This window comes from Stigmatopora nigra, chromosome 13, assembly GCF_051989575.1.
Source record: "Stigmatopora nigra isolate UIUO_SnigA chromosome 13, RoL_Snig_1.1, whole genome shotgun sequence".
NCBI lineage: Eukaryota > Metazoa > Chordata > Actinopteri > Syngnathiformes > Syngnathidae > Stigmatopora > Stigmatopora nigra.
The window spans coordinates 171,825-192,839 of NC_135520.1; the positions used below are offsets into that span (position 1 = coordinate 171,825).

A 21,015-nucleotide genomic window follows, 5' to 3' on the forward strand; every position below is an offset into this window, starting at 1 on the left:
AGACGGACAGTCAGCATTTTGGTTTCTCCTTGACACGCGCCAATTTAGTCTTTGACCAAAGTCCACGCGATTCTAGTACGGGTCGAGAAATGGTAAACGTCGGCCCAATGTTGCCGCGCTCGCTCGCTCGCTCACTCGAAGGCGGAAATGGTCGGCGGAGGGAAATAGCAGCGAGCGTTGCAGGCTAGTTTTGCGGCGTCCTCCAATCCCAGCCTCCGTCACTGTCCTGATGTTAGCCTGTTCCCGTTGATGACTTTGAAAAATGACCGCTCAACTTTAATATCTTGCAGATGTGGCGCATTCCAAATGGTGCCGTTCAAACGTGCGCGGTGGTCCGTGCACGGTGGAAGCCGCCTTTAAAAAGCTGGCTGTCTGCAAGTTTTTGGGGGGTGGGGGAGGGGGAAAAACCTCAGCTATTTTAGATGATATTTAAAATACGACTTGACGCGGGTTTGTGTTTACTGCTTTTCTTTTTTTTCTCTCTTCTTGGTCTGACTTGGCCATATAATTGCGTTATAGAAAGTGGATGTGGTGGCTGCTTTATTCAAGGCGCTGTCGCTTTTTAAGAACACATCATTTGCTGCACTCAAAGCGGCCTAAAGAACATGTTGGCAAAGATTGTCTCGCTGGGACATTTATTTTTACCGTGGACAATGTACTCGATGTTTTCCGCACGCGTGTATCATTCCAAAACCTTTGGTTTGAGCACACGGGAATCATTTGTCTTTGAAGCTTTCCATTTTTGCCGCATCAGCGTCACTCAGGCCAGTCACCAATTTGTAGCTAACGGAATGTAAATGTCATGTTACGGGTTTGTAGCGAGAAAAAGAAGTGGGCTGCCAACATGTTAGAGAATGCCTCTTGAAGTGGCCCAGACAGGCAACTGGCAGGCGAGCTCGGCACGGTTGTGAGAGAATGGCTGAAAGTCAGCTCCCTTGACTGATGATTTGACCAAAGAGGGGAAAAAGATCCCCTTCCCAGTGTGGAATGGCAGCTAGGAGCTCATCATTTGCACAGCTGGCCGTCTAGTCAGTCAGTCAGTCAGTCAGTCAGTCATCTATCTGCACGCCGTGGCCAACGTGTCGGTCAGCAATAGTCGGCATACCTGTCAACCTCGAACCATTTGTGATCTTACCAAATTTTGTTTTCGCCCTTACATATATGTATAAATACATGGAAAATCTTACCACTTTACTTTTTTGTAAAAAATCACGAACAACAAAATGAAAGTAAACATAAACAAGGGAACAGGAAACGGAAATCACATGGTGAAAGTGTTACAAAACGAAATGTTTATCATGATCTTTTTTTTTTAGCCAATCAGAGGCGCCGGTACATATATCACTTGGCAGACATGCGTTTCCGGGAACGATTCTCAAAATCACCGTTTAGCGTACCATTTTCATGTGTACAGCGTACCAATATAAAAATGGGCTTTCAGTTGTACCAATTACGGCGAGAACGTACCAGTTGACAGGTATGAGTCGGTGAAAGGGAGCCCCGAGAGAGTCATTGTCCCCGGCATAATACAAAGTATGCCCCAAAACAAAGTCCGCTACGAAGGAATGCGCCGCCGCGTGCCTCACCTTTGTCAATGGCATTCTCTTCTCTTCTCTCGTCCGCACGCCCCTCTCAGCCATATTTATCCCTGGGTGGGCATTTTTCTGCCCTGCCGGCTCAATATCACGCTTCACCCTGTGTACTTTTTGCCAACTTTATTGTTGGCAAATGAAAGGCTGGAATTGCACGGAGGGCCGCCCACGCCAACGACTGACTGCAATGGCGCCGAGAGGAAGGCACGCTCGCCGCCGCCCGGTGAACGGAGAAGAGGACCCCCCGCTTGGCCACATTTGGCACTGGTCCAAGGCTCAGGTGAAATGGCAGAAAGAGCACGAGAAAGATCTCAATGGAAACCTTTGAAAACGAAAAAGCCCAGGTCATCAGCGCTCATGAAAAGAGAGTAGTATTGAGATATTCTATTAATTTGAGTGAAATTTTGTCACCTGACACGAGAGCCAATTGTTTTTTATAACATTGGCAGCTCGAAAAAAATCAGTTGAAAGTGCCTGTAACGTCATTTTCCCGCAGACAAGTGCTTTCTCATTGATATTCATATAAGTGGATCTGACCGACGTATATAGTCCTTGCCGGTAGTATTTGAAGTTTCAACACCTAAGATAAGGATGGGCCAAAGGTTGCACCTGCTCCACGATGATGGACTTGTGGTAGTCACTTTAACCTGTTGAATGGTTGAGTCAAAGGTGACTTTTTGTCTTGACCGCACCAATAAGACAACGGAGTATAGACTTAAATGCTTGACAGTTGCTTTCTTTAAGCAAAGTGTTGTAATTGACGGGTTTTCAGCCTCGACCTACACGACTCGCTTCCTCCCGAGAGAAGTCATCTGTCTGTAGACGCACGATCTTTGAATGAATTTGAGCGGGCTCTGGTCGCGCGGAAACCGACTTTAACAAACAACGTCATCTTGCCAACTTTGGCGAGCGAGCTCCGTGGCCAGCATCTAAAAAGGGAAAATACATTCTTAGCGGTTTACAAAAACAAAATGGTAAAACAGACCATTCAGATATATGCTCGAGTAAAACCCAACCAGAAAAATACTGCGGTGAGTCAGTTGACACGCAATATATATATTTTATATGTTATATATATATTATGTATATTATATATATTATATATTATATGTATTATATTTATTCATGTATTTATTTATTAACTACCTATTCGTGTAAAATGCCTTTCCTATTTCTGCATCCTCACCCTCTTGCTACTGCAACAAAGAAATTTCCCGAATACAAGATGAATAAAGTTATCCCATCCCATCCAATATTCCTATTATTAGTATGCCAAACGTGTTCGTTCACTTATGCTAATTTACGGTGTCCCAAAGTTTTTAGAAACGTTTTTTTCGGCTATGACTTCATAATAAATGACTCTCGTGGTCGTTTCTCGTTTTAAACAGAATAGTGATATTGAAAATTAAATTCTACCTTCAATTGTATTTCTTCTTTTTATTGTTTTTTTTTTTTCAAGTATTCTTTTCCCGTGCATGTTTCTTATTGTGGTGATGGAGTGTGTTCGTATGTCAGGTTTGAGCTCTCTGTCCGTATGATAATAATATTTACAGATTAAATGAGCCAAGAGGCGACATTTTCTTGGTACTAGATGAATGACACGGGGTTATGACCGAGAAAGAGAAAAGCCCCTGGCAAAGACAAGCCACTTTATTGTCTGAAAGCAACAACTGGTGGAAGGAATAATGAAATGACACAGATGGTTTCCGTGGTCGTTTAGCTTGCACAGACACTATTGAACACAATGAAAACATCTGCAGCTTTTCCACATTCTGCCCGTGGTCCACGGCGAAGCAACAACATAACAAGAGCGGCCGTGAAAACAATCTTTTCATTCAAGTTGTATTTTTCCGTCGGCCTATTAAGCCCGTGCGGCCTCGTCGTTTTGTTTTGCGTCTGTAGAGGACGCACGACTGTCCGCATGTCGATAAATCCAAAGAAGTTAACAGCGATTTCCCTACCTCTTAGTAAATGATACATTGATTTGGGATAATGATAATGTGAGCATAAGGAAGGACTGACTCGGTCGGCTGTGCTTTGCGTCTCCCTCAGGTGTACTCTGTCAACAATGAGGAGCCCACGAGTGCTTTGCTGGAGTTTGTGGTGCCCAAGGAAGTGGCTGATGGTTTTGTTAACAACAAAAGGGAGTGCTTCAGCTTCAGGTGGGTGGGGCAATTTAATCAACCTAATCTCTGTGGTGGTATACTGACTGTCGAGTCAATAATACAGCAAGTGAGTTTTTCCCAGGCTTATACACACACATGTATTCATGTATCAGAGTTTTGTCTTTGCTGAACAAGAACATCTGGCGGCAGAGGCTTGTCGTCTCGCCCTCGGGGGCAGGACTCGCGCCACAATTCCAAGGCCCAAATTCACACTTTTGGGAGTCAGACACTAGACAGACAGAGAAAGAAAACCTTTGCAGAGCACACCACAGACTCTTAGAATAGCTTGCGGAGGTTCCCCGATGCCCTCGTATAAATACAATTTGCACCTTTAACAAGCGTCCCGGGCGGACTCTGCTCGCTCGCATCGCATCACGCTCCTCGCTTTGACGGGATCAAGCCACATTTCAGACTCCTTGACGACTCCCTCATCCACTTTACAAATCAAATAGTGCACTTCTTAAATGTATGTACACTTGCCTATTGACGTTGTCTGTGGCCATCTTGGATGGATAAATCAAACCAGGTGAGGGAATGTCCATTTTTGTCCAGGTTTCAAAGAGTCTTTGACCAAGAAAGCCAACAAGAGGAGATTTTTGAAGACATTGCAAAACCGGTTGCGGAGAGGTAAGGTCACCTTGACCGTTTATGTGTGGGACTGACAATAATTTCAGATCCGCGCGGCTTTCCTCCATTTTGTATGCGGGATTGGTGCACCTGTGGAGCTCGTCCGGGGGAGGGAGGGGGGGTTTGAATCCGGTCGGCTAGCCACAGTCATTTTCTTAGCCCGGCACACGGGAAATCAGATGATCTCCAGTGTTTCAAGATGCAAATCTTGGGGGGGGGGGCCTGATTTTTGGTGTACTTGACATGCTGAAACCGCTGAGCTGGCAGGCCGACTGGAAACTTCTGCCATTGTGAGTGTCAGAATTTTTATGAGCCGCGGAAGAAGGAGAGAGAGAAAGAGAGAGAGAAAGAGAAACGTTGCCTCTTTTGTTTGCCTGCAGAATGGTCCTCCAGATGAACTATAGATAGAATGGCTTCATTTGTCAAGCCTCTTCAACAGCAAACAGCCACCATTTTTTTTACACAAAAGTCATATCTTCTTGAATATTAGCTTGAGGAGAACTCGAGTGTTTTTACAACTTGTTTAGAATTTCTAGAATGATGATGATGCCTGTGCTAATTGCTTTCCAACTTACAGTTATTAGGTGTCATCGGCACGCCTCGGGCGATTCAAAAGTCCACTTCTTTCAAGTGGAAAGCAACATTGCCGTGGTGACCTATCTATCGACCGGTATTTTTGACTCTCCGCAGCGTGTTGGCCGGCTACAACGGCACCATCTTTGCCTACGGCCAGACGGGCAGCGGGAAGACGTTCACCATCACCGGCGGGCCGGAGCGCTACGACCACCGGGGCATCATTCCCCGCACACTTTCCTACCTCTACGAGAGCTTGAGTCAGGTAGCCTTTTCCGTATCCTTAAGTGGCCCACTCTTCCGGTCATTTCCCGTTGGCGCTCGCCCGGCCGGTCTGTCGTCCGGCATTTGTCTTTTTTTGCCCGCCGCATCCAATCAATCCATTCGAGCGCTCGCACCCGCATAAGCACGCACGTCAATGTCCCGAAATGGTGTGGAAAAGTGGCTGGAGGTCGCAAGTCAGTGAAGCTCAGTTAAAGGAACCTGGCTAATGTTCAAATGGTCTCCCTTAGACTTGCATGGAACAGAACACTGTTGTATTTGAAAGGGAGAGTTGAAAGGATGTCAGAGAGCCGAGCTGTTGAGAGGTAGCCCAGGTCAAAGGTCAGGTCGGTACCCATTTAAGAAGACGCTTCTCTGCTTTTTGACGGCCGGCCCCGCCGGCATTCTACCCTGGGCAAACTTGAGTTTTTGACGCGTGATATTCTTCTGCCCGGCAGGACGGCGGCACGGTGCACAGCACCCACATTTCCTACCTGGAGATTTATAACGAAACGGGCTACGACCTCCTGGATTCCGGGAACCAAGCATCTCAACTGGAGGACCTACCGTCAGTATATGCTCATAGCGAGTGACATTTGACACTGGTTTACTTGTTGGCTGCCTTTAGAATTTAGTCATCTTTGCCAGATTGGCAATTTTCACGCGTCCAAAAGTCAGGCGGAAAGCCACCGTCAAGATATGGCTCCGCACTGAAAAATCCAAAGGTTTCGGGAAACTGCCTGCAAAAAAAAAAAAAACATGGGCTATCAATCTGATTCATTGGATGCAAATACCAAGAGATTATTATTCTTATTTTTTGTGTCAGTGCCTGGAGGTCAGCCGGTGTGGATCTTTTTCTGTCACGGGCAAAATAGATATTAAATTCGCAGGCACAGCAGAGCATGTGGCTTTGTCCATTTGTGTGTTTGTGGCGCATTCCCCGGCCGCATTCCCTGGCCGCGTTCCCTCTCCAGGCACACGGCGGCTCTATTTGGAGGCCCATCCGTCCCGCTCAAGGTTTGGATGGCCGCAAATGATAGCGTACTGGAAATAGACCAGTGTGGTGCCCGACATTGAGCGTGGCCTCGCTCTCGGATTCGAGAAGAAGCCGTGCCGCCGGCTCGCCGCGTACTCGCTCTAACCTTGGTCGCGCGGCCACCGGAGCGCCTCTCCTGTGATGTCGCGTGGTCAATTGATTTTGCGCTTGGAAAATAATGCCGTTCTTTTTTTTCTTTTCTTTTCCCAGCAAAGTCATGATCATGGAGGATTCTGAGCAGAATATCCACCTGAGGAACCTTTCCTTGCAACCGTCGGCAAACGAAGAGGAGGCTCTCAATCTCTTGTTCTTGGGCGACACCAATCGAATGATTGCAGAAGTAAGGGAGAGACGAGACTCCCCGCCGGATGCAGTTTTTGTCTCCGATGTCTCTAATGTCGCCGCCGCCGCCATTGCCCTCTGTTTTCCAATTGACCTTTAGACCCCCAGCAACCATGCCAGCACGCGCTCCCACTGTATCTTCACGGTGCACCTGTGCCGGCGGCAAGCGGGTTCGGCCACCTGGGTCCGCTCCAAGCTCCACCTGGTGGACCTGGCCGGCTCGGACCGGGTGGGCAAGAGCGGCCTGGACGGGCACTTGCTCACGGAGGCCAAGTACATCAACCTCTCCCTACATTACTTGGAACAGGTACTCTCCCGATTGCTCAATTGCTATTTGGCATAAACAATTTGGACTGGCAACATGGTGATATTTCCCCCAGCCACTTCCACCCTTGCCCTCTTTTTAGCCATTTTTTTTTAATTTGTCCATGAAATGAAAAAAACACGGGGCTGTCCCTTTTTTGTTTTGTTCAGGTGATAATCGCTCTGTCGGAGAGAAATCGCTCCCACATTCCGTACCGCAATTCCATGCTGACCTCCGTGCTGAGGGATAGCCTGGGTGGCAACTGCAAGACCACCATGATCGCCACCTTGGCGGTGGACAAGAGGAACCTGGACGTAAGAGGCGCCGGTGGCGTGGGTCTTTCCGCCCAAAAGCCTCTGTCCTAACTGGTCACCAATGCAGGAATCCGTCTCCACGTGTCGCTTTGCCCAGCGGGTGGCGGTTATCAAGAATGAGGCCATTTTGAATGAAGAAGTGGATCCGGCTTTGGTGAGTGAGTCGCTGCCCAAGTTGTCACCCTTTCAAGTATTCGAGTATTGCCCGTCTGACTTTTTTTTCCTTTTTCCGGCCTTCGTACTTTGACTATAGTTTGTTACGGAGCGGCAATGCCTCGATCTAAAACGTCCACACGCTGTCGAGATTTGGCAGGCAGACAAAAGGCCGTGTTTAGATGTTGTGGGAAGGCATGCCTCTGTTTCCTTTATAAGGCCTCGCGGGCCCCGCGGGCCCCGCGGGCCCCGCGGGCCCCATAATTGCAGCAAGTTTGCCTGTGGCAAACGACGTAATAGCTGCGAATTTTAGCCGTAACCTCTAGTTACTGTGGCTTGTTATATCATACATTGGAAAAAAAAGGATTTGTCTATATTTACGTCAGGGGCCTATTTTTAAGTCGGTGCTCGTCACGTGCCGGTTAGGCAAAAGCGGGAACAGGATTTCCCGCTTGGAAATGGACAGGTCGCTACACGGGACCGTGAAGGCCTCGCCGTCAGTCCCGCCGCATTCTTTGAAATTGTGCCGGGGCCCGGGATTGGCTACGACTAATTGCGACGTCCGACCGTCGGTGGTCGGATGCAGCTGCTAAAACGGCGCCCAAAAAAAAGTCCAAGCTTGCGGTCATTTCGGCTGAGCCCGTTTCCCGTTCAAAACCATTAAACATGAGTTCTAAATATTAATCGGAACTGACACACACAGGTGGTTAAGAAGCAGTAAAAAGACTGAAATTCTCAAATTAGGATGCATTCATCCGTTTGACTGAAAAAAAATTGGATTGGGGATTGGATGATGTGGCCATTTTAAGAACATACACTCTCTAACAAAGAAAGTTAGGTCACTGAATGGAGATGTTTTTCCACTCATCCCTAAAAGTCTATGAAAAATGTGGCGGATTCTAGCGTTTGGCAACAGGGAAACGTGGAAGTCTACTCGGGGTATGTCAGGCATCCTTCATTTTCCTCTTGCTGCGTCCAGTTGTCTGGAATCACTTAAATGTTTCTCCAAATGTCCAATCTTCGAAAAGATTTTGGTGTCAATTGGCACATGTTTGAAACGTACCCTCAACTCTGTTTCGAATTGACTTTGTGTCTGTTTCTCCACACGTTCATGAGCTTTTGTTGTTGTTGTTGTTTTTGTTGAAATCCCACCCAGTTGATTGCCCGCCTGAAGCAAGAGGTTGAGTCACTGAAGGAGGAGCTGACCATGCTGACCGGAGAGCAGCGAGAGGAGCGTCTCAGCGCGGAGGAGAGCCGCACGTGGGTGCTGTCGCCAGCGCTATTTCACAAATTCATTTGTCCTTGGATTTGGTTCCGTGGCGCTCCTCCCTTTCGGCTATGCACATAATAATAATGATCTATGTGAGATTTTGATGGATCGTTTGTAGGCTTCCCCTAATTGTACGCGGCACGGTGTAAGCAAACTTTCATTCATCTGCACTCAAAATCAAAATGTTGCGGTGCAAGACTGCAATCCGCCTTTCGGCGCTCCATCGTATTTGGGTGGAAAATTCAACACTTTTTTTTGGCCATCTTTGGGCCCGCAAGCTAGCTCGCTCATTTCCAGTAGGCGCTTCCAGAACACGAGGAAGCCATGTTTGGATTATCATCCATCTATCAAGTGACTGGCCGGGCTCTTTGCCAGTTGGAGCGCCAATGGAAGGAAGCAAATGGTTTTGAAAAGCTCTTCCGATGCATATGGATTTGCATTTTTGCCGCTGAGAGAAATGAATGATGGCGTCACATTGCAGCCCTTTTTCATAATCAATGTCTTTGTCTGATCAGGTTGGAAGAGTCCGTCGAGAACTTTGTGGCCGACCCTGACCCGGACGTCACGCTCAATTTGGGAGCCGACCTGAGAAAAATACACTACTGTTTTCGCCTTCTGAAGGTAAATGACAATGAAAAAGCACTTGAATGACGTGCTTTGTTTTGGGGCCACATTGCCCACCCGCCCGTGCGGAATTGGGGAGAATTGTTGCCAGGTGATGGAAACTTTTTCCCGTGCTGTGCCGTCAAAGGCTATGAGAGGTGCCTTTCAATGTTTCTGGCAAGGTTATCCCCCCACAATGCCCGCCTTGTTTTCCCTGGGGCAGATGATGTTTCTGGCCAATACAAGTGGAAAGTGGCGTAACCGGGATTTACGGGAGTCAACGGCGGCATCGGCCACACCGGAGGAGAGAGTCATTCGAGAGCGCCGCCTTGAGGAGGAAGTCCACCAACTGAAACCTTTGCTGCTGCTGCGGCGTGATGGGGAAATTGGTATCCTTTCACAATTTGTGGAAACCTTGTTTTAATGTCATTTGTGTTAGGAGGACGAGAACAACGCAGCTTTTGTCTAATTCCGCGCTCACCATTTCAAATTGGAGCAACATATGGCCGTCAACGTCAGTGCTCCGGTTTACCCGAATGTTCTTGCGCCCGCCCGCTCTGGCGTCTGCTTTATCGAACATCCTAATAGAAAGTGACAAGAAAGATGGAGCGCGGAGATTGAGGCAACATAAGAAGACGTGGACGACCACAATATTTGCAGTCGGGGGCTTTCTGGGCCATCCCAGGTGGAGGCCCACGCAGATCTATTTTCAGCCCTACACCTCACTTATGGCACAAATGAAGTTATCAGATGGCAGACATCCCCGGGACGGAAAAAGCCGCAGCGCGCCTCTTAAATGACCTCCGCAAAGCTGGAGCGATGGGCCGACCGCGTCAGGTTAAACAAACGCCTTGGAGACTCCGTGGATGGCCGTCGATAGAGGAATAGGGCCCATCCGGTTTCCCCCTGACCTTTTGTTCTCCGGGGCCTGGGGATAACGTCATTTGCGGACGGCAGCCCACGTGTTCAACGTTCCGCTGAGCGCCGCACTTTTCTGAACATCTGCTAATGACAATAGCGTGCGTGCGTGCGTGCGTGCGCCGGCCAACATCAAAATGTACCATTGCGGAATGTGCCGTGTTCATCCAATGCGCATTCCTGTACAGCCGGTCCACAGCTGAGGTTCTCGGGAGTTCCCGGCGGCTTTTAACGTAGCCGGCCACCCCACTTGCATAAAAAGGCCTTGGCGAATCCTCCGGTGAACGTTTAGCAGATGCGGTGGCCCGTAGACCCGACGTCCATTTCTTCTTCTGCCGGCGGAGACGGAATTTAGGGACGGATTAGATGCGGAGACGGCGGCCGGGTGATTTCCCTCGCTACGGAATGTGACGATAAACCTGAGCTCCGGCTGATCTTTGCTCAGTCCCTTCCATTTCTCATATTTGAAATGGCGTACAGCTCGGCTCTTCTTTTTTTTTGCCATCCCACGATCTGGCAAATAGCTCCCAGATGTTGTGAAAGTAGAACGTCATCACGCCGCTGCCACATCCTCTCTTGGGGTTTATCATGTCAAGTGAAAAAAAGGGAAGCGTACCCGGTTGTAGAAGCAAAGAACTTGTGTTTTGGTTTCCGTGTCCTTTTCACCTCTCCTCGCTGCCGCGGCGAAAGCATTTAGGCCGTGGAGACGCGCTCCTCAAATGGCATTTATTTGTCTTTTGGACGGCGATAAACCTGAGCTCTCCTAACTAGCCGCCGGCGAGTAGCTTTGGAGGCCGGCCACTCGTCAAAGTCAGGTCGCGGGTGAGGCCGTCTGCTTTAACCGCACTCGGCTTCTCCCCCCCCCCCCCCCCCCCCGCCCGCCAATCTTCTCGCTTTTTCTGTATCGCTGTCCAATGCGGTTAAAAGGCCAGCGCGGGGCTAATTGCTAGCCGTGCGTCTGAAAGAGGAGCCCGTTTGAAAAAGAAAAAAACGCTGGCATTTCCATCAAGTTTGGCAAATCAATCAATGGGGGGAGAAAAAAGATGGGGGAAGTCAATGTATCGGAGGTGAGCTCATGCTTTCCCCTGGCACTCAATTGAATTTTTGGGATGTGGAATAGTGGAACAAAGGCCACTATTTCATTGAATTGGGCGTCCCATACTCTAGTTACTACATTTGCTGGGATACGGTATGTATTGTTGTGGAGCCCCATTTTTAACTTGGAGACTGGACAACGTTTCCCCTCCGCTTTTCTTTCTATTCGGCGTCCCGCCAGTATTCATTCCACCTTGTTTTTACAGCTAATGAACGGACGAGGTGTTCGTTCCCGTGGTCCCGATGACGAACGGCGCTCCGATCACGGAGACGGGGAGACTCGCGCCGCCTTAGCGTGAACTCTGCTAACGTGTAATGAGATGCTAATGGCTCTAGCAGGCCTGCAAGTGCTGATGGAATGAGGCTGAAGGGCGCTCCAAAAGTGCTCAAAAGCCCAGACTCTTTTCTTTTTTTTCTTTTGGTTGACTCTCTTTTGCAGCCTGTCACGCGTGGGGTATTAGCCCGAGTAATCGGCCGACTCTGGCTTCCCCACAAAAGCACCTCAACGCAAGAGCCAAAGACGTCAGGCCGAAAATATTCCCAGAATGCTGGCCTTTGAGCAAAGTGCATTTCTTTCCCCGCTCCACTGTTGAGTTTGGCCGGGCGGAGCGGCCAATGCTTGCCAGCTCCCCGCCGCTTTCAATCGCAACTTCTCCCCCAAAAGAAGGACGGAATCGTATTCCCCGTTTGTGTCTTTCCCCTCGGTGTGCGCGTGGAATTCATCAAAACTTCTCTCCGTATGGGAGAATGGCCAAGCTTGACCGTGACTATTACTTGAGCAGGGACGAGCGTGATTACGTCGTATGGAAAGGACGAAGCGGGGTTGCTCCTACCGTTGCTCCTACCGTTGCTCCTACCGTTGCTCCTACCGTTGCTCCTACCGTTTTTCCCTTCACTCCGTGAAGTTTCCGGCCGGCCCCTCCCGGTGGATTTCCGCGAGTCAAACGGCGGGCCGTCCCGTCCAGGCGCATGTTTACGCTTTTAATAAAGGGAGATGCTAAAAATGTTACGAGGCCGTTAAACACGGCCACTACCGCTGGCACTTTCCGACCAAGCGTGGCTCCTTCCTTCCCTCCTTAAGGTGTGCTGAAGACAATTTCTTTCGCTCAATCCCATTTGTTAGTTGTTTCTCGGAAGGTCTCCCTTAACCACTTACAAGTGGGGGGTCGACGCCGCCGCCGCCGGTGGGGTTTGCCTTCACATCTGGCGCCCAGACGGGCACGGGATGGCGGGCCAATCCGATCTCACCGAGGCGGCGTTGGTTTTTATTTCTTCCCCAGGAGCTGCGCTCTCCACGGGAAAGCAGCGGGCCTTTGACAACTTTGTCAAACAACACGGCGACTGCGGCGCCATTGAAGACAACAAATGTCGCCTCAAACACAGGTAAAAAAAAAGTCCAACTCCATATGTTGGCTTGCCAGATGCAGAACTATCATTTTAATCTACCAAAAAAAAAAGGAAGTGAAAATGTACATCATGGAGTGAGCGCCATTCCTCTTTGTCAAACAGCTCCGCGGAAGCTCGGAAACTCGGGGAGGAACTTCACCGTGTCAGAGAAAAGATCAGTAAGTGTTCCCTCCAAAAAATGGAATACAGGTAGGTTCTTGCCCAACCATTTGGTTATGTCCTTCCGCCATGTTTTGATCCGGCGTACTTTGCCCGATGAGGATGCGCCAAAGCTCCATCCACTTGGCCAAAGCTAAAAGGCCAAGGTGCTCGTCGCCAGCGTTAAATAGGAGCCCGTCGTGAGCCGCATTCCTTGGAGATGAGGAGTGTTTTTAGTGGATGGCGCTGGCTGGCCTCTTCTGGCTGCAAAGCGCCGCCGCTGTAATATTAAGCGGCCCGTGCGAGCCTGCCATTTTGGAAGCGCCGCTTGGAAACTTCTTGTCATATTTGTCTCGCTGGATGTCGAGCGGGGAAAGCACGCTAGAACATTTAAAAAGACTACGCTACGTTGTAGACTTTTTACGCCTGCCGTCTCTTGGATCTTTTCAACTTTGGCCTCCAAATCAAAGCGGGGGCCCCAAAGGTGCCCTCTGCGGACCCTTGTCCAAACATTTCCTCCTTTGAGCCGCATTTTGGGGGGGATTTTTATCTTGTAAAGTCCCCCCCCTCCGGAGAAAAACATGCAATTCATAGTCCGTAAAATCCGAGATTTACTCGGACGGTGCAGCCGGGATAAAAAGCGGCGACTAACATGGAGTATGTTAGCATTTGACAGCGGTAAAGCGTATCAGCGTTGGCTACGATTTCTACTTTGGCTCTCAAAGTCACGCTGTGAGAAAGGCAAGCCAAATATTTGACATATGGATGGCCCTTGTGTCTAATGCTTTCCATTGGACATCCAATATGACAATATGAAAAGTCCCTCCTAGATGTAGTTTTTGACTTGTTTTCACACAACGTCCAAATGACTCCCTTCATTATTGTTTTATGTTTTACCAGATGAGTGGAAGAAGCGCTTGGAGCTTCGGCGACGACAGCGAGCCGCTCGAGGTCAGGTTGTTTTTTTTTAAATACAGCCTCCCATCGGCGGACTGACTCTTGATTTTTTTTTGGGTGCCGCAGCCGTCGGCGAAAATGAGCGAGACGTGGCGGATGAAGCCGATCCGGTGGAGGAAGGCCTGCGCGTGGAAATCCAGCAAGCCAAGATCAGGTGCGCGGCTTTATTCGGCCATATTTTCCAATTTCCCGAGCAATGGCGTTACTCTCGCGGTGGGTCAGTTACAAGAGCACGGCCGGCCGCTTGAAAGCGCTTCGGACGGAGATTGAACACCTGCAGCTTCTGTTGGAGAGGGCCAAGGTCAAACTCCGGAGGGACTTCCAACGGCGCTGCCACCCGCGGGTGAGACCCGGCCTCGTCTTACGGGAAAAAACACAGGGAAATTGAAAAGAAAGTATTCTGATCAAGGAAGAAGAAGATGAAGAAGAAGAAGAAGAAGAAGGTTGCAGCAACAGCCAATCTCCAATTCCTGCAACCTTGCCGCCATCTTCACAGTGCACTCCAGGGTTTGAGTGAGTTTCTTTTTTTCTTTTTCTTTTTTCTTTTCCTCCCTCCAGCCCATCTTTACGATATTCCGTAACAGCTGGCTTTTTATGAGGGCCCCAATTGTCACAGAGTAAAATACGGTGAGCTTTTGTTTTACAGACGAACCACCGGCAATCATTATCATCTGTCTCATAGGCTATTCTTATTATTCCCCTTGTGCTTGTATCATCTGATACGGGAGTCCTTTCAAAACGCCATTTGATGCCTTTTCTCCAAATCTCTTTTCAATGACGTCAACTATGCTGCGTATTTATTATTTTTTTTATCTTTGCATGATTTGACCTGCCGTCCGCCTGCGGTGAGCGCAATTTGAGACGCTCTGGTGCTATTGGCCCTTGTTTTCATTTCCGTCGCCGGTTTGCCGGCCGGCCATATTTCAGGCTTACGTTGAGACGTCCGCCCACGCTTGTCCTCCTTTGGCTTTTTGGTCAACCGGAGCCAAGCGGATGGTACGCTAGTGGCCCGGAATAGGAGGAGGAGGAAGGAAAGGATGTGTAAAAGTCATCATTCATACAACCCAGGCCTTGAAATGGGAGATCATGCTGGGGTGCTAGCTGTGAAGAAAATTGGACTGGAGGTCAAATACTGTGCATCCAACTTTACTTTGCACTTTTGTCACGTACACGGGCGGCCGTGCTTCAAATCCACCGAGATGACGATGAGCCTTTTTGGCGGCGGGTCTGCAGAGGCTCAAGTTGTCGGGGTCAAGAGGCCGCGTTTCCCGCTGCTCGTAAATCCCGTCGGTCTGCTCTGTCCCATTTGAAATAAGTGGCTCTCTCTTTTTTCAGGTCCCAGTCCACGCCAGAGGACCAAGAGGCACAATTCACCTCCTCGTCATCGTCAGAGTGGAGGTAAAGCTACAACCGGGGGAATTGTCGCCAGATCCCCCCCCCCCCCCAAAAAAAAAAAAAAATTTTCCTGTATAGATAAAGCCGTCTTTTGTTTGTGTCGCAGAGCTCTTTCCAAATGTTCTCTGGCGCCGTCTTCGATCCCCATGACCGGAGACCGGCAGGCCGACGCCGACATCCTGGCCTTCGTCAGAGCTCGGCAAAACCTCCTGGGGCGGGCGGGTAAGGGAGCCCGAGAATTGGCCCGTCCTTAAATGTGTGCTTAGGGTTGGGTTGATCTTGCACTAGATGAGGCCACCTTTTATGATTCTCTGAAGCAAAATGGCTTGTTTTGCTTTGTCAATGTGGAAACACACAGTCAGTGTGAGCCATTCCAACATCCCAATTTAATGATCAATTCCGCCCCCTGGTGGAACGGGGAACCTATCTTTTGTCTGGTTGGAGTGGTGTCAAAAAATGCACACTGCTCTATTATTGTGTAGCGCAAAAGAGCCGAGCCAATGGTTTTGCGGCAGGAGATAATTCTGCGTCCGGAAACGGACTTTTGACGGCTTAAATGGGCTCGTCTTGTGTTAGTGTCAGAAAGGGAAAGGAGTTAGCGGGCCAAAGTTTGCTTTTTCTGGCGGCGCTCTTGTTACAAGTGGTCCCCCTCAAACAGATGCAATGACTATTGATCCGTGAAGGATGCTCCTTGTCCAGGTTTCCCCACCAGAGATGTGTCTTGTGTATTCCAGGCGCTCTCCACAAATAGCCTGCGCTCCACCACGTGCTCTCCGGCGGTCTTGCGTGCGGAAAGAGGATCCACAGTGGAGACAAGTCCATTCTCATCTACTTTTAATATGCAGCCACGGCAGCCACGGCAGCCACGGCAGTTCAATCAAATGCCGTGTTGTCCTTTTGCTCTGAACAAATGTTGTTTCAAGATAGGATGGGATGGCAAGGAGAGCTCACGCACAGGAAGACAGCTGACTACCATGTCATAAATTGTAACCAGCATGAACACATGAGTCACATGGCCAACTCGTGCAACTGCATCAAAACTGCAAATGTCAAAACTTTCCATTTGTTTACTGTCAATAGCTCCATTTTAATCGTCAAATAGTCTATTTTCCTTGATAAAGTCGGTTGTTCTGGTTGACTGGATCCACTAGTGGAACAATTGTGAAACTTTGAAAGACATTAAAGAAGACTTGAAAGTCAAATAAGACGTCGCTCTCTGGATGATGCCGCGTGGCCTTTCGGCAAGGCTTTGCCTGGATTTCTTTGACGGATGGAGCAGCTCTACAATTTGCATGGGAGGGGCCTCGGACAAAGAAAGACGCCACAAAGTAAGTGAAGAGCATTTTCGGTGGATCGCATAGTTTGACTAGGTGACGACAATTCAAACGTTAGGTCCGTACGTAGGTGAAATGCCACAAAAAGACTGACTGGAGTCAGTCTGATTTTTGGAGCAGAGCGCTAAATGGCTCGCGCTCCAGTGACTCGGCCCTTTGCGCTCCAATCGTCCCGGCAACGCGCGACAGTGCAGTCAAATATTAACTTTTGTGCCGCGGGCCAGACGCTTCCTTATTAGCACAATACGGTCGGAACGCTCGTGGGCCGGCCGGGGCCCTAATGGGGAACGGGTGTTTATTCTTCACCGCCGTCCATAAATCACGTCCCGCCAACCACCAATCGGGTGGCTCTATAGCCGCCGAGCCAATGAGCGGCAGACGGCGGCGTGGACAAGAAGGGCCCCGCTATTACGGTGAGCCCGGGGCGCTGGCTCAGTCAAAGAGAGATGGCGTCTCTCGCGGGGGGCTCGACGGAAGCCTAAGTGACCCCGCAGCTAGAATGTTCCGATGGTTCCCCAGTTGTAAAGCCCGCCAGCGGCCCCCCGGCCGCCTCTCCGTGGCCACCATCCGGCTGGTTGGCGTCAAAGTCAGCTGGACGGTGCTGCTGGCCCTGGCCCACCTCACCTACCTTCTGTTCGGAGCCATCCTTTTCCAGATTCTGGAACGCGAGGCGGAGAGCAACAACCGCAACCACTTCCAACTGGAGAAGTTGAACTTCTTGGCCAATTACACTTGTCTGGACGGAGCCGCCTTGGAGAAGTTTGTTCAGGTGGGCCTCGTCCGGCCGTCCGATGACGGGAGGGCTGTATATATTCGGAGGGGGGAAAAAAAGAACCATACTATTAGAGAGCCGGCCGGACGGCATTTGAGGCGACTAAAGCCGCTTGGTAATAACTTTTTTTTTTTGGTTGAGATAACTTAACTCACCGGCCAATGAAAGAAATGCGATTACTATGTAGGCCGCCAAGCACCGTCGTACTGAGCAATTTTCTCGAGCCGTCTTGTGAAATGAAGGAAAATCACATGCTCCATTTGCAGGTGATTTTAGACGCTTGGGAACAGGGCGTCAATCCCTCCGGCAACTCCACCAACCCCAGCAACTGGGATTTCAGCAGCGCCTTCTTTTTTGCCACCACCGTGGTCACCACCATAGGTGAGAGCCGGCCGTGCGGCGGCGGCGGCGGCGGCGGCGTCCGTCTCTCATTAAAAGTCCCCTGGTGGACAGGCTACGGCAACCTGTCTCCCAGCACCGTCTCCGGCCAGGTCTTCTGCGTCTTTTACGCCCTGTGCGGCATCCCCCTCAACCTGGCCTTTCTCAAACAGCTGGGCAAGTGTCTGACCATTCACCTGGGTCGTCTGGAGCGGGGCGTGGTCTCCGTGGTGCCGCACAAGGTGGGCCCACGCCGGTCGCCCCCCCGGCCGCGCGGCCGGCCGCCGTCAAGTGTTCCGACGCCATTTTTGTTCCTCCCCCGTCCGCCGCGTCAGCAAAGCGTGGAGGTGTTAGCGGTGAGCGCCTTCTTCCTGACCGGCAGCCTGCTCTTTCTGGTGGTGCCCCCCCTTCTCTTCAGCTACGTGGAAGGCTGGACGTTCGGAGAGGGCTTCTACTTTGCCTTCATTACCCTCAGCACCATCGGCTTTGGAGATTATGTCGTGGGTGAGTCGACCGAGGGCCAGCGCATTTTTACACTCTTGAAAACGATGTGGGATTCAATGACAAATCGGGCAGGGGCTGCGTTGCGGGGGTGGCTTTTTTTTCCCTTCCGACCTCTAAAGAGGAAAGCGGGGGAAACCTTTTCATCAATTTGCCGTCCGGCGAGTGCAATCAGTGGATTGCAATGATGATGGCCGTCAAAGTGCAAAATGGACATTCATTTAACAGGGCTGGGCAAACTGTAAAAAGGGGGTAAAAGTGAGTGTTTTGCTTTCAACCCCAACAGAGCAAAACTTTCTGCAATACTAATTGTCCTGCGTGTGCAATCAGTGGATTGGCGTCAGCTGCTTGTCACAGCCAAACCCCCGCCGCTTCTAGTTGGTCAGTCAGCTCGGTCGGTACAGGATAGCCCTCACCCTCTCACACGGTAGCCCAACCCCCGTTGATTCGATTTTGTCAGCTATGTGTGTGCCGGGTGGTTTGGAAAACACTAAGCAGCCAGTGCAAACCTCTTTTTTTGGACCTATTTCAAACATGGGCCATCAAATTGCAAACTTTTGACCATTGAAGAGAGAGTGAGCGACCCGAAGAAATTAAAGCATTGGACATACGAGGGAAGACATAGCTTCCCATAAGACTAGGCATTTATTTAACAGGGCAGGGCAAACGAAAAAAAGGGGGGTAAAAGTGAGTGCTTTGCTTTCAACCTCAACAGAGCAAAAGTTTCTGCAATACTGAGTGTCCTGCGTGTGCAATCAGTAAATTGGGGTCAGCTGCTTCACTTGCATCCCAACCCCCGCTGCTTCAACTTTTTCGCTCAGCTCGGTCGGTCTCTTCTGGACGATGGCTTGAGCCGAAAAAGAAAAAACCCCCTCCTCTCCCCTCCCCTCCCCTCCCCTCCCACAGCTGCCCAACCCCCATTGCTTCAATTTCAAAAGCGAAAGAGTCTTTGCTGAATGACTTGGGGAAAACACAAAGCAGCCAGTTGAAGACTTTTTAATTATTATTTTTTTTTTATACCTATTTCAAACATGGGCCATCAAATTGCAAACTTTTGACCATTGAAGAGAGCAACAAGGGGGGTGGGCAAACTAAAAAAAAGGCCAAAAGTGAGTGCTTTGCTTTCAACTTGGACACAGCAAAAGTTTCCACAATACTAAGTGTCCTGCGACTGCAATCAGTGGATTGGCATCAGCTGCTTGTCTTGCAGCCCAACCCCCGCTCCTTCCAAGTTTGTCAGTGGCGGGATGACTCGAACCAAAAGCTCCCCACTCCACTCCCACGTTGGCCCAACCCCCGTCCATTCAACTTTTTTTCACCTATGTATGTGCCTTTGCCAGCCCTGCCTGGTATCAACTGTCAAGAGTCAATTCAAGACTTTTTTTGACCTATTTCAAACGTGGGCCATCAAAGAGTAAACTTTTGACTCATTTAATAGCACCTTTGCTGAATGATATTTCACCCATTTCATTATATACACAGCTGTGTATGATGACAATAAAGGCTTTGGATTTGATATAAAGGCGTCACATCCCATAAGACTAGGCTCTCTTTTCAAATGATTCCATAAAATGTAGCTTCTCATAAACAGGAAAGTTTTCCTCAATACTGAGTGTCCCGCGAGTGCAATCAGTGGATTGGCGTCAGCTGCTCGTCACAGCCCAACCCCCACTGGTTGAAGTTTGTCAGTGAGCTGGATCAGTGCTGGATGCTTGGAAGGAAAAGCTGCCCCACCCTCCCCCTCCTCCTCCTCCTCCTCCCACACCGAACCCAACCCCCCGTTGATCCGAGTTTGCCAGCCGCTATGGCGCACCTACCCACGGCGGCCCGTTGAGGAGCGCTTTTCCAAGGCCCGCCCGGTGTAGCCCGTCCATAATTTTCGCACGGCGTGTCAATGGCGCAAAAGAACATTGTGATGATGGGAGGCAGAAAAAAATGAGTTTTTTTTCCTCCGACAGGGACGGACCCGGGCAAGGAGTACATCTCTCTGTACCGGAGCCTGGCCGGCATTTGGATCATCTTCGCCTTGGCCTGGCTGGCTCTCGTCCTGAGCACGGGATCCAGAATGGCCGCGCACGTGATGGCCGCTCGCCAGAAAGATCAGCACGACCAAGGGGAGGCGCCGTCCAACAAGGCGGAAGACGTCTCCAAAATTTAACTGGGCCGTAATCTTCCTTTAGTTCAATGTAGTACATAGTGTGGGGCTCTTGTTTATTTTTTGGGGCCCCTCCCATCTGGTAAAGGTTGAAATTGTCTGTCCCGGCCCTTTTAGAATCATCCAAATCCTGTTTTTGTACTTTGAAAAGTGTGTGCTGTGTATACTGTATAACTGATAGTGTAAAGTAAAATATGGCCACCTCCCACCTTTTTTTCCGGGTGCCATTTATGTGGCTGTGTTAACGGCGGTGGCGCGTACTTTGTCGCTCCGCTGTGTACACGCATTAACACGCCGGTCGACATCTGCGCTTGTGTGCCCACGGAAAAGTGGCCGCTATCTAAAGCAAACACGCCGCTCGGGATGCCGGGTAGCCCGAGAGCACGTATTACACGCCCAAGTGAGTCTGAGCCAAAAAAAAAAAAAAGATAAAGTGCCGGCTTTTTGCTCATCGGTTAGCCCGCTTTCAAAAAATAAAAATGAACGTCTCCAATGGGGGGCCCAAGTGGACACCAGAGGCAAAGTCCAGATGGCTTCGAGTTGAAAGTGCTCATTCTCTCCACTGGGCGGCGGTGTGATGCAGAGCGACAAAGCCAGGCCGGCCAGATTGCACAATTTCTTTCCACAATGCTGAAGACTTGTTTGGCTCGCACTGAATGTATGGGGGATTTCTTGGATTGGTCAGCGGAGCGCTTCTTCTGCCAAGGAATTTTAGGGAGCCCTTT

The 21,015-nt window shown here is 49.9% G+C and overlaps 2 protein-coding genes across 2 annotated transcripts; both read left to right on the forward strand.

The window, feature by feature from the left end:
- The first annotated feature begins 1,747 nt into the window (after positions 1-1,747).
- Positions 1,748-17,126, forward strand: kif6 (kinesin family member 6). Its single transcript, XM_077731653.1, has 22 exons — positions 1,748-1,872; positions 3,645-3,754; positions 4,310-4,384; positions 5,075-5,222; positions 5,677-5,786; positions 6,465-6,594; positions 6,697-6,903; positions 7,071-7,214; positions 7,282-7,368; positions 8,524-8,627; positions 9,153-9,258; positions 9,464-9,629; positions 12,534-12,636; positions 12,763-12,818; positions 13,699-13,749; positions 13,822-13,909; positions 13,978-14,098; positions 14,165-14,268; positions 15,091-15,153; positions 15,257-15,372; positions 15,885-16,478; positions 17,004-17,126. Exons 1-21 carry the CDS (start codon positions 1,780-1,782, stop codon positions 15,899-15,901), a joined length of 2,199 nt encoding a protein of 732 aa, XP_077587779.1. The 5' UTR covers positions 1,748-1,779; the 3' UTR covers positions 15,902-16,478; positions 17,004-17,126.
- Positions 16,494-20,498, forward strand: LOC144206599 (potassium channel, subfamily K, member 16-like). Its single transcript, XM_077731654.1, has 5 exons — positions 16,494-17,253; positions 17,523-17,637; positions 17,710-17,876; positions 17,970-18,138; positions 20,094-20,498. The coding sequence occupies exons 1-5, from the start codon at positions 16,765-16,767 to the stop codon at positions 20,291-20,293; spliced, it is 1,140 nt and encodes a 379-aa protein (XP_077587780.1). The 5' UTR covers positions 16,494-16,764; the 3' UTR covers positions 20,294-20,498.
- The last annotated feature ends 517 nt before the right edge of the window (positions 20,499-21,015 follow it).

Coding starts and splice junctions, on each gene's coding strand:
- LOC144206599 (XM_077731654.1), top strand. CDS start 16,765: ATGGGGAACGGGTGTTTATTCTTCACCGCCGTCCATAAATCACGTCCC. Junction 17,638..17,709: donor CACCGTGGTCACCACCATAG/GTGAGAGCCGGC, acceptor CCTGGTGGACAG/GCTACGGCAACCTGTCTCCC. Junction 18,139..20,093: donor CTTTGGAGATTATGTCGTGG/GTGAGTCGACCG, acceptor TTCCTCCGACAG/GGACGGACCCGGGCAAGGAG.
- kif6 (XM_077731653.1), top strand. CDS start 1,780: ATGGCGCCGAGAGGAAGGCACGCTCGCCGCCGCCCGGTGAACGGAGAA. Junction 13,750..13,821: donor ACGACAGCGAGCCGCTCGAG/GTCAGGTTGTTT, acceptor TGGGTGCCGCAG/CCGTCGGCGAAAATGAGCGA. Junction 14,269..15,090: donor CAGTGCACTCCAGGGTTTGA/GTGAGTTTCTTT, acceptor CTCTTTTTTCAG/GTCCCAGTCCACGCCAGAGG.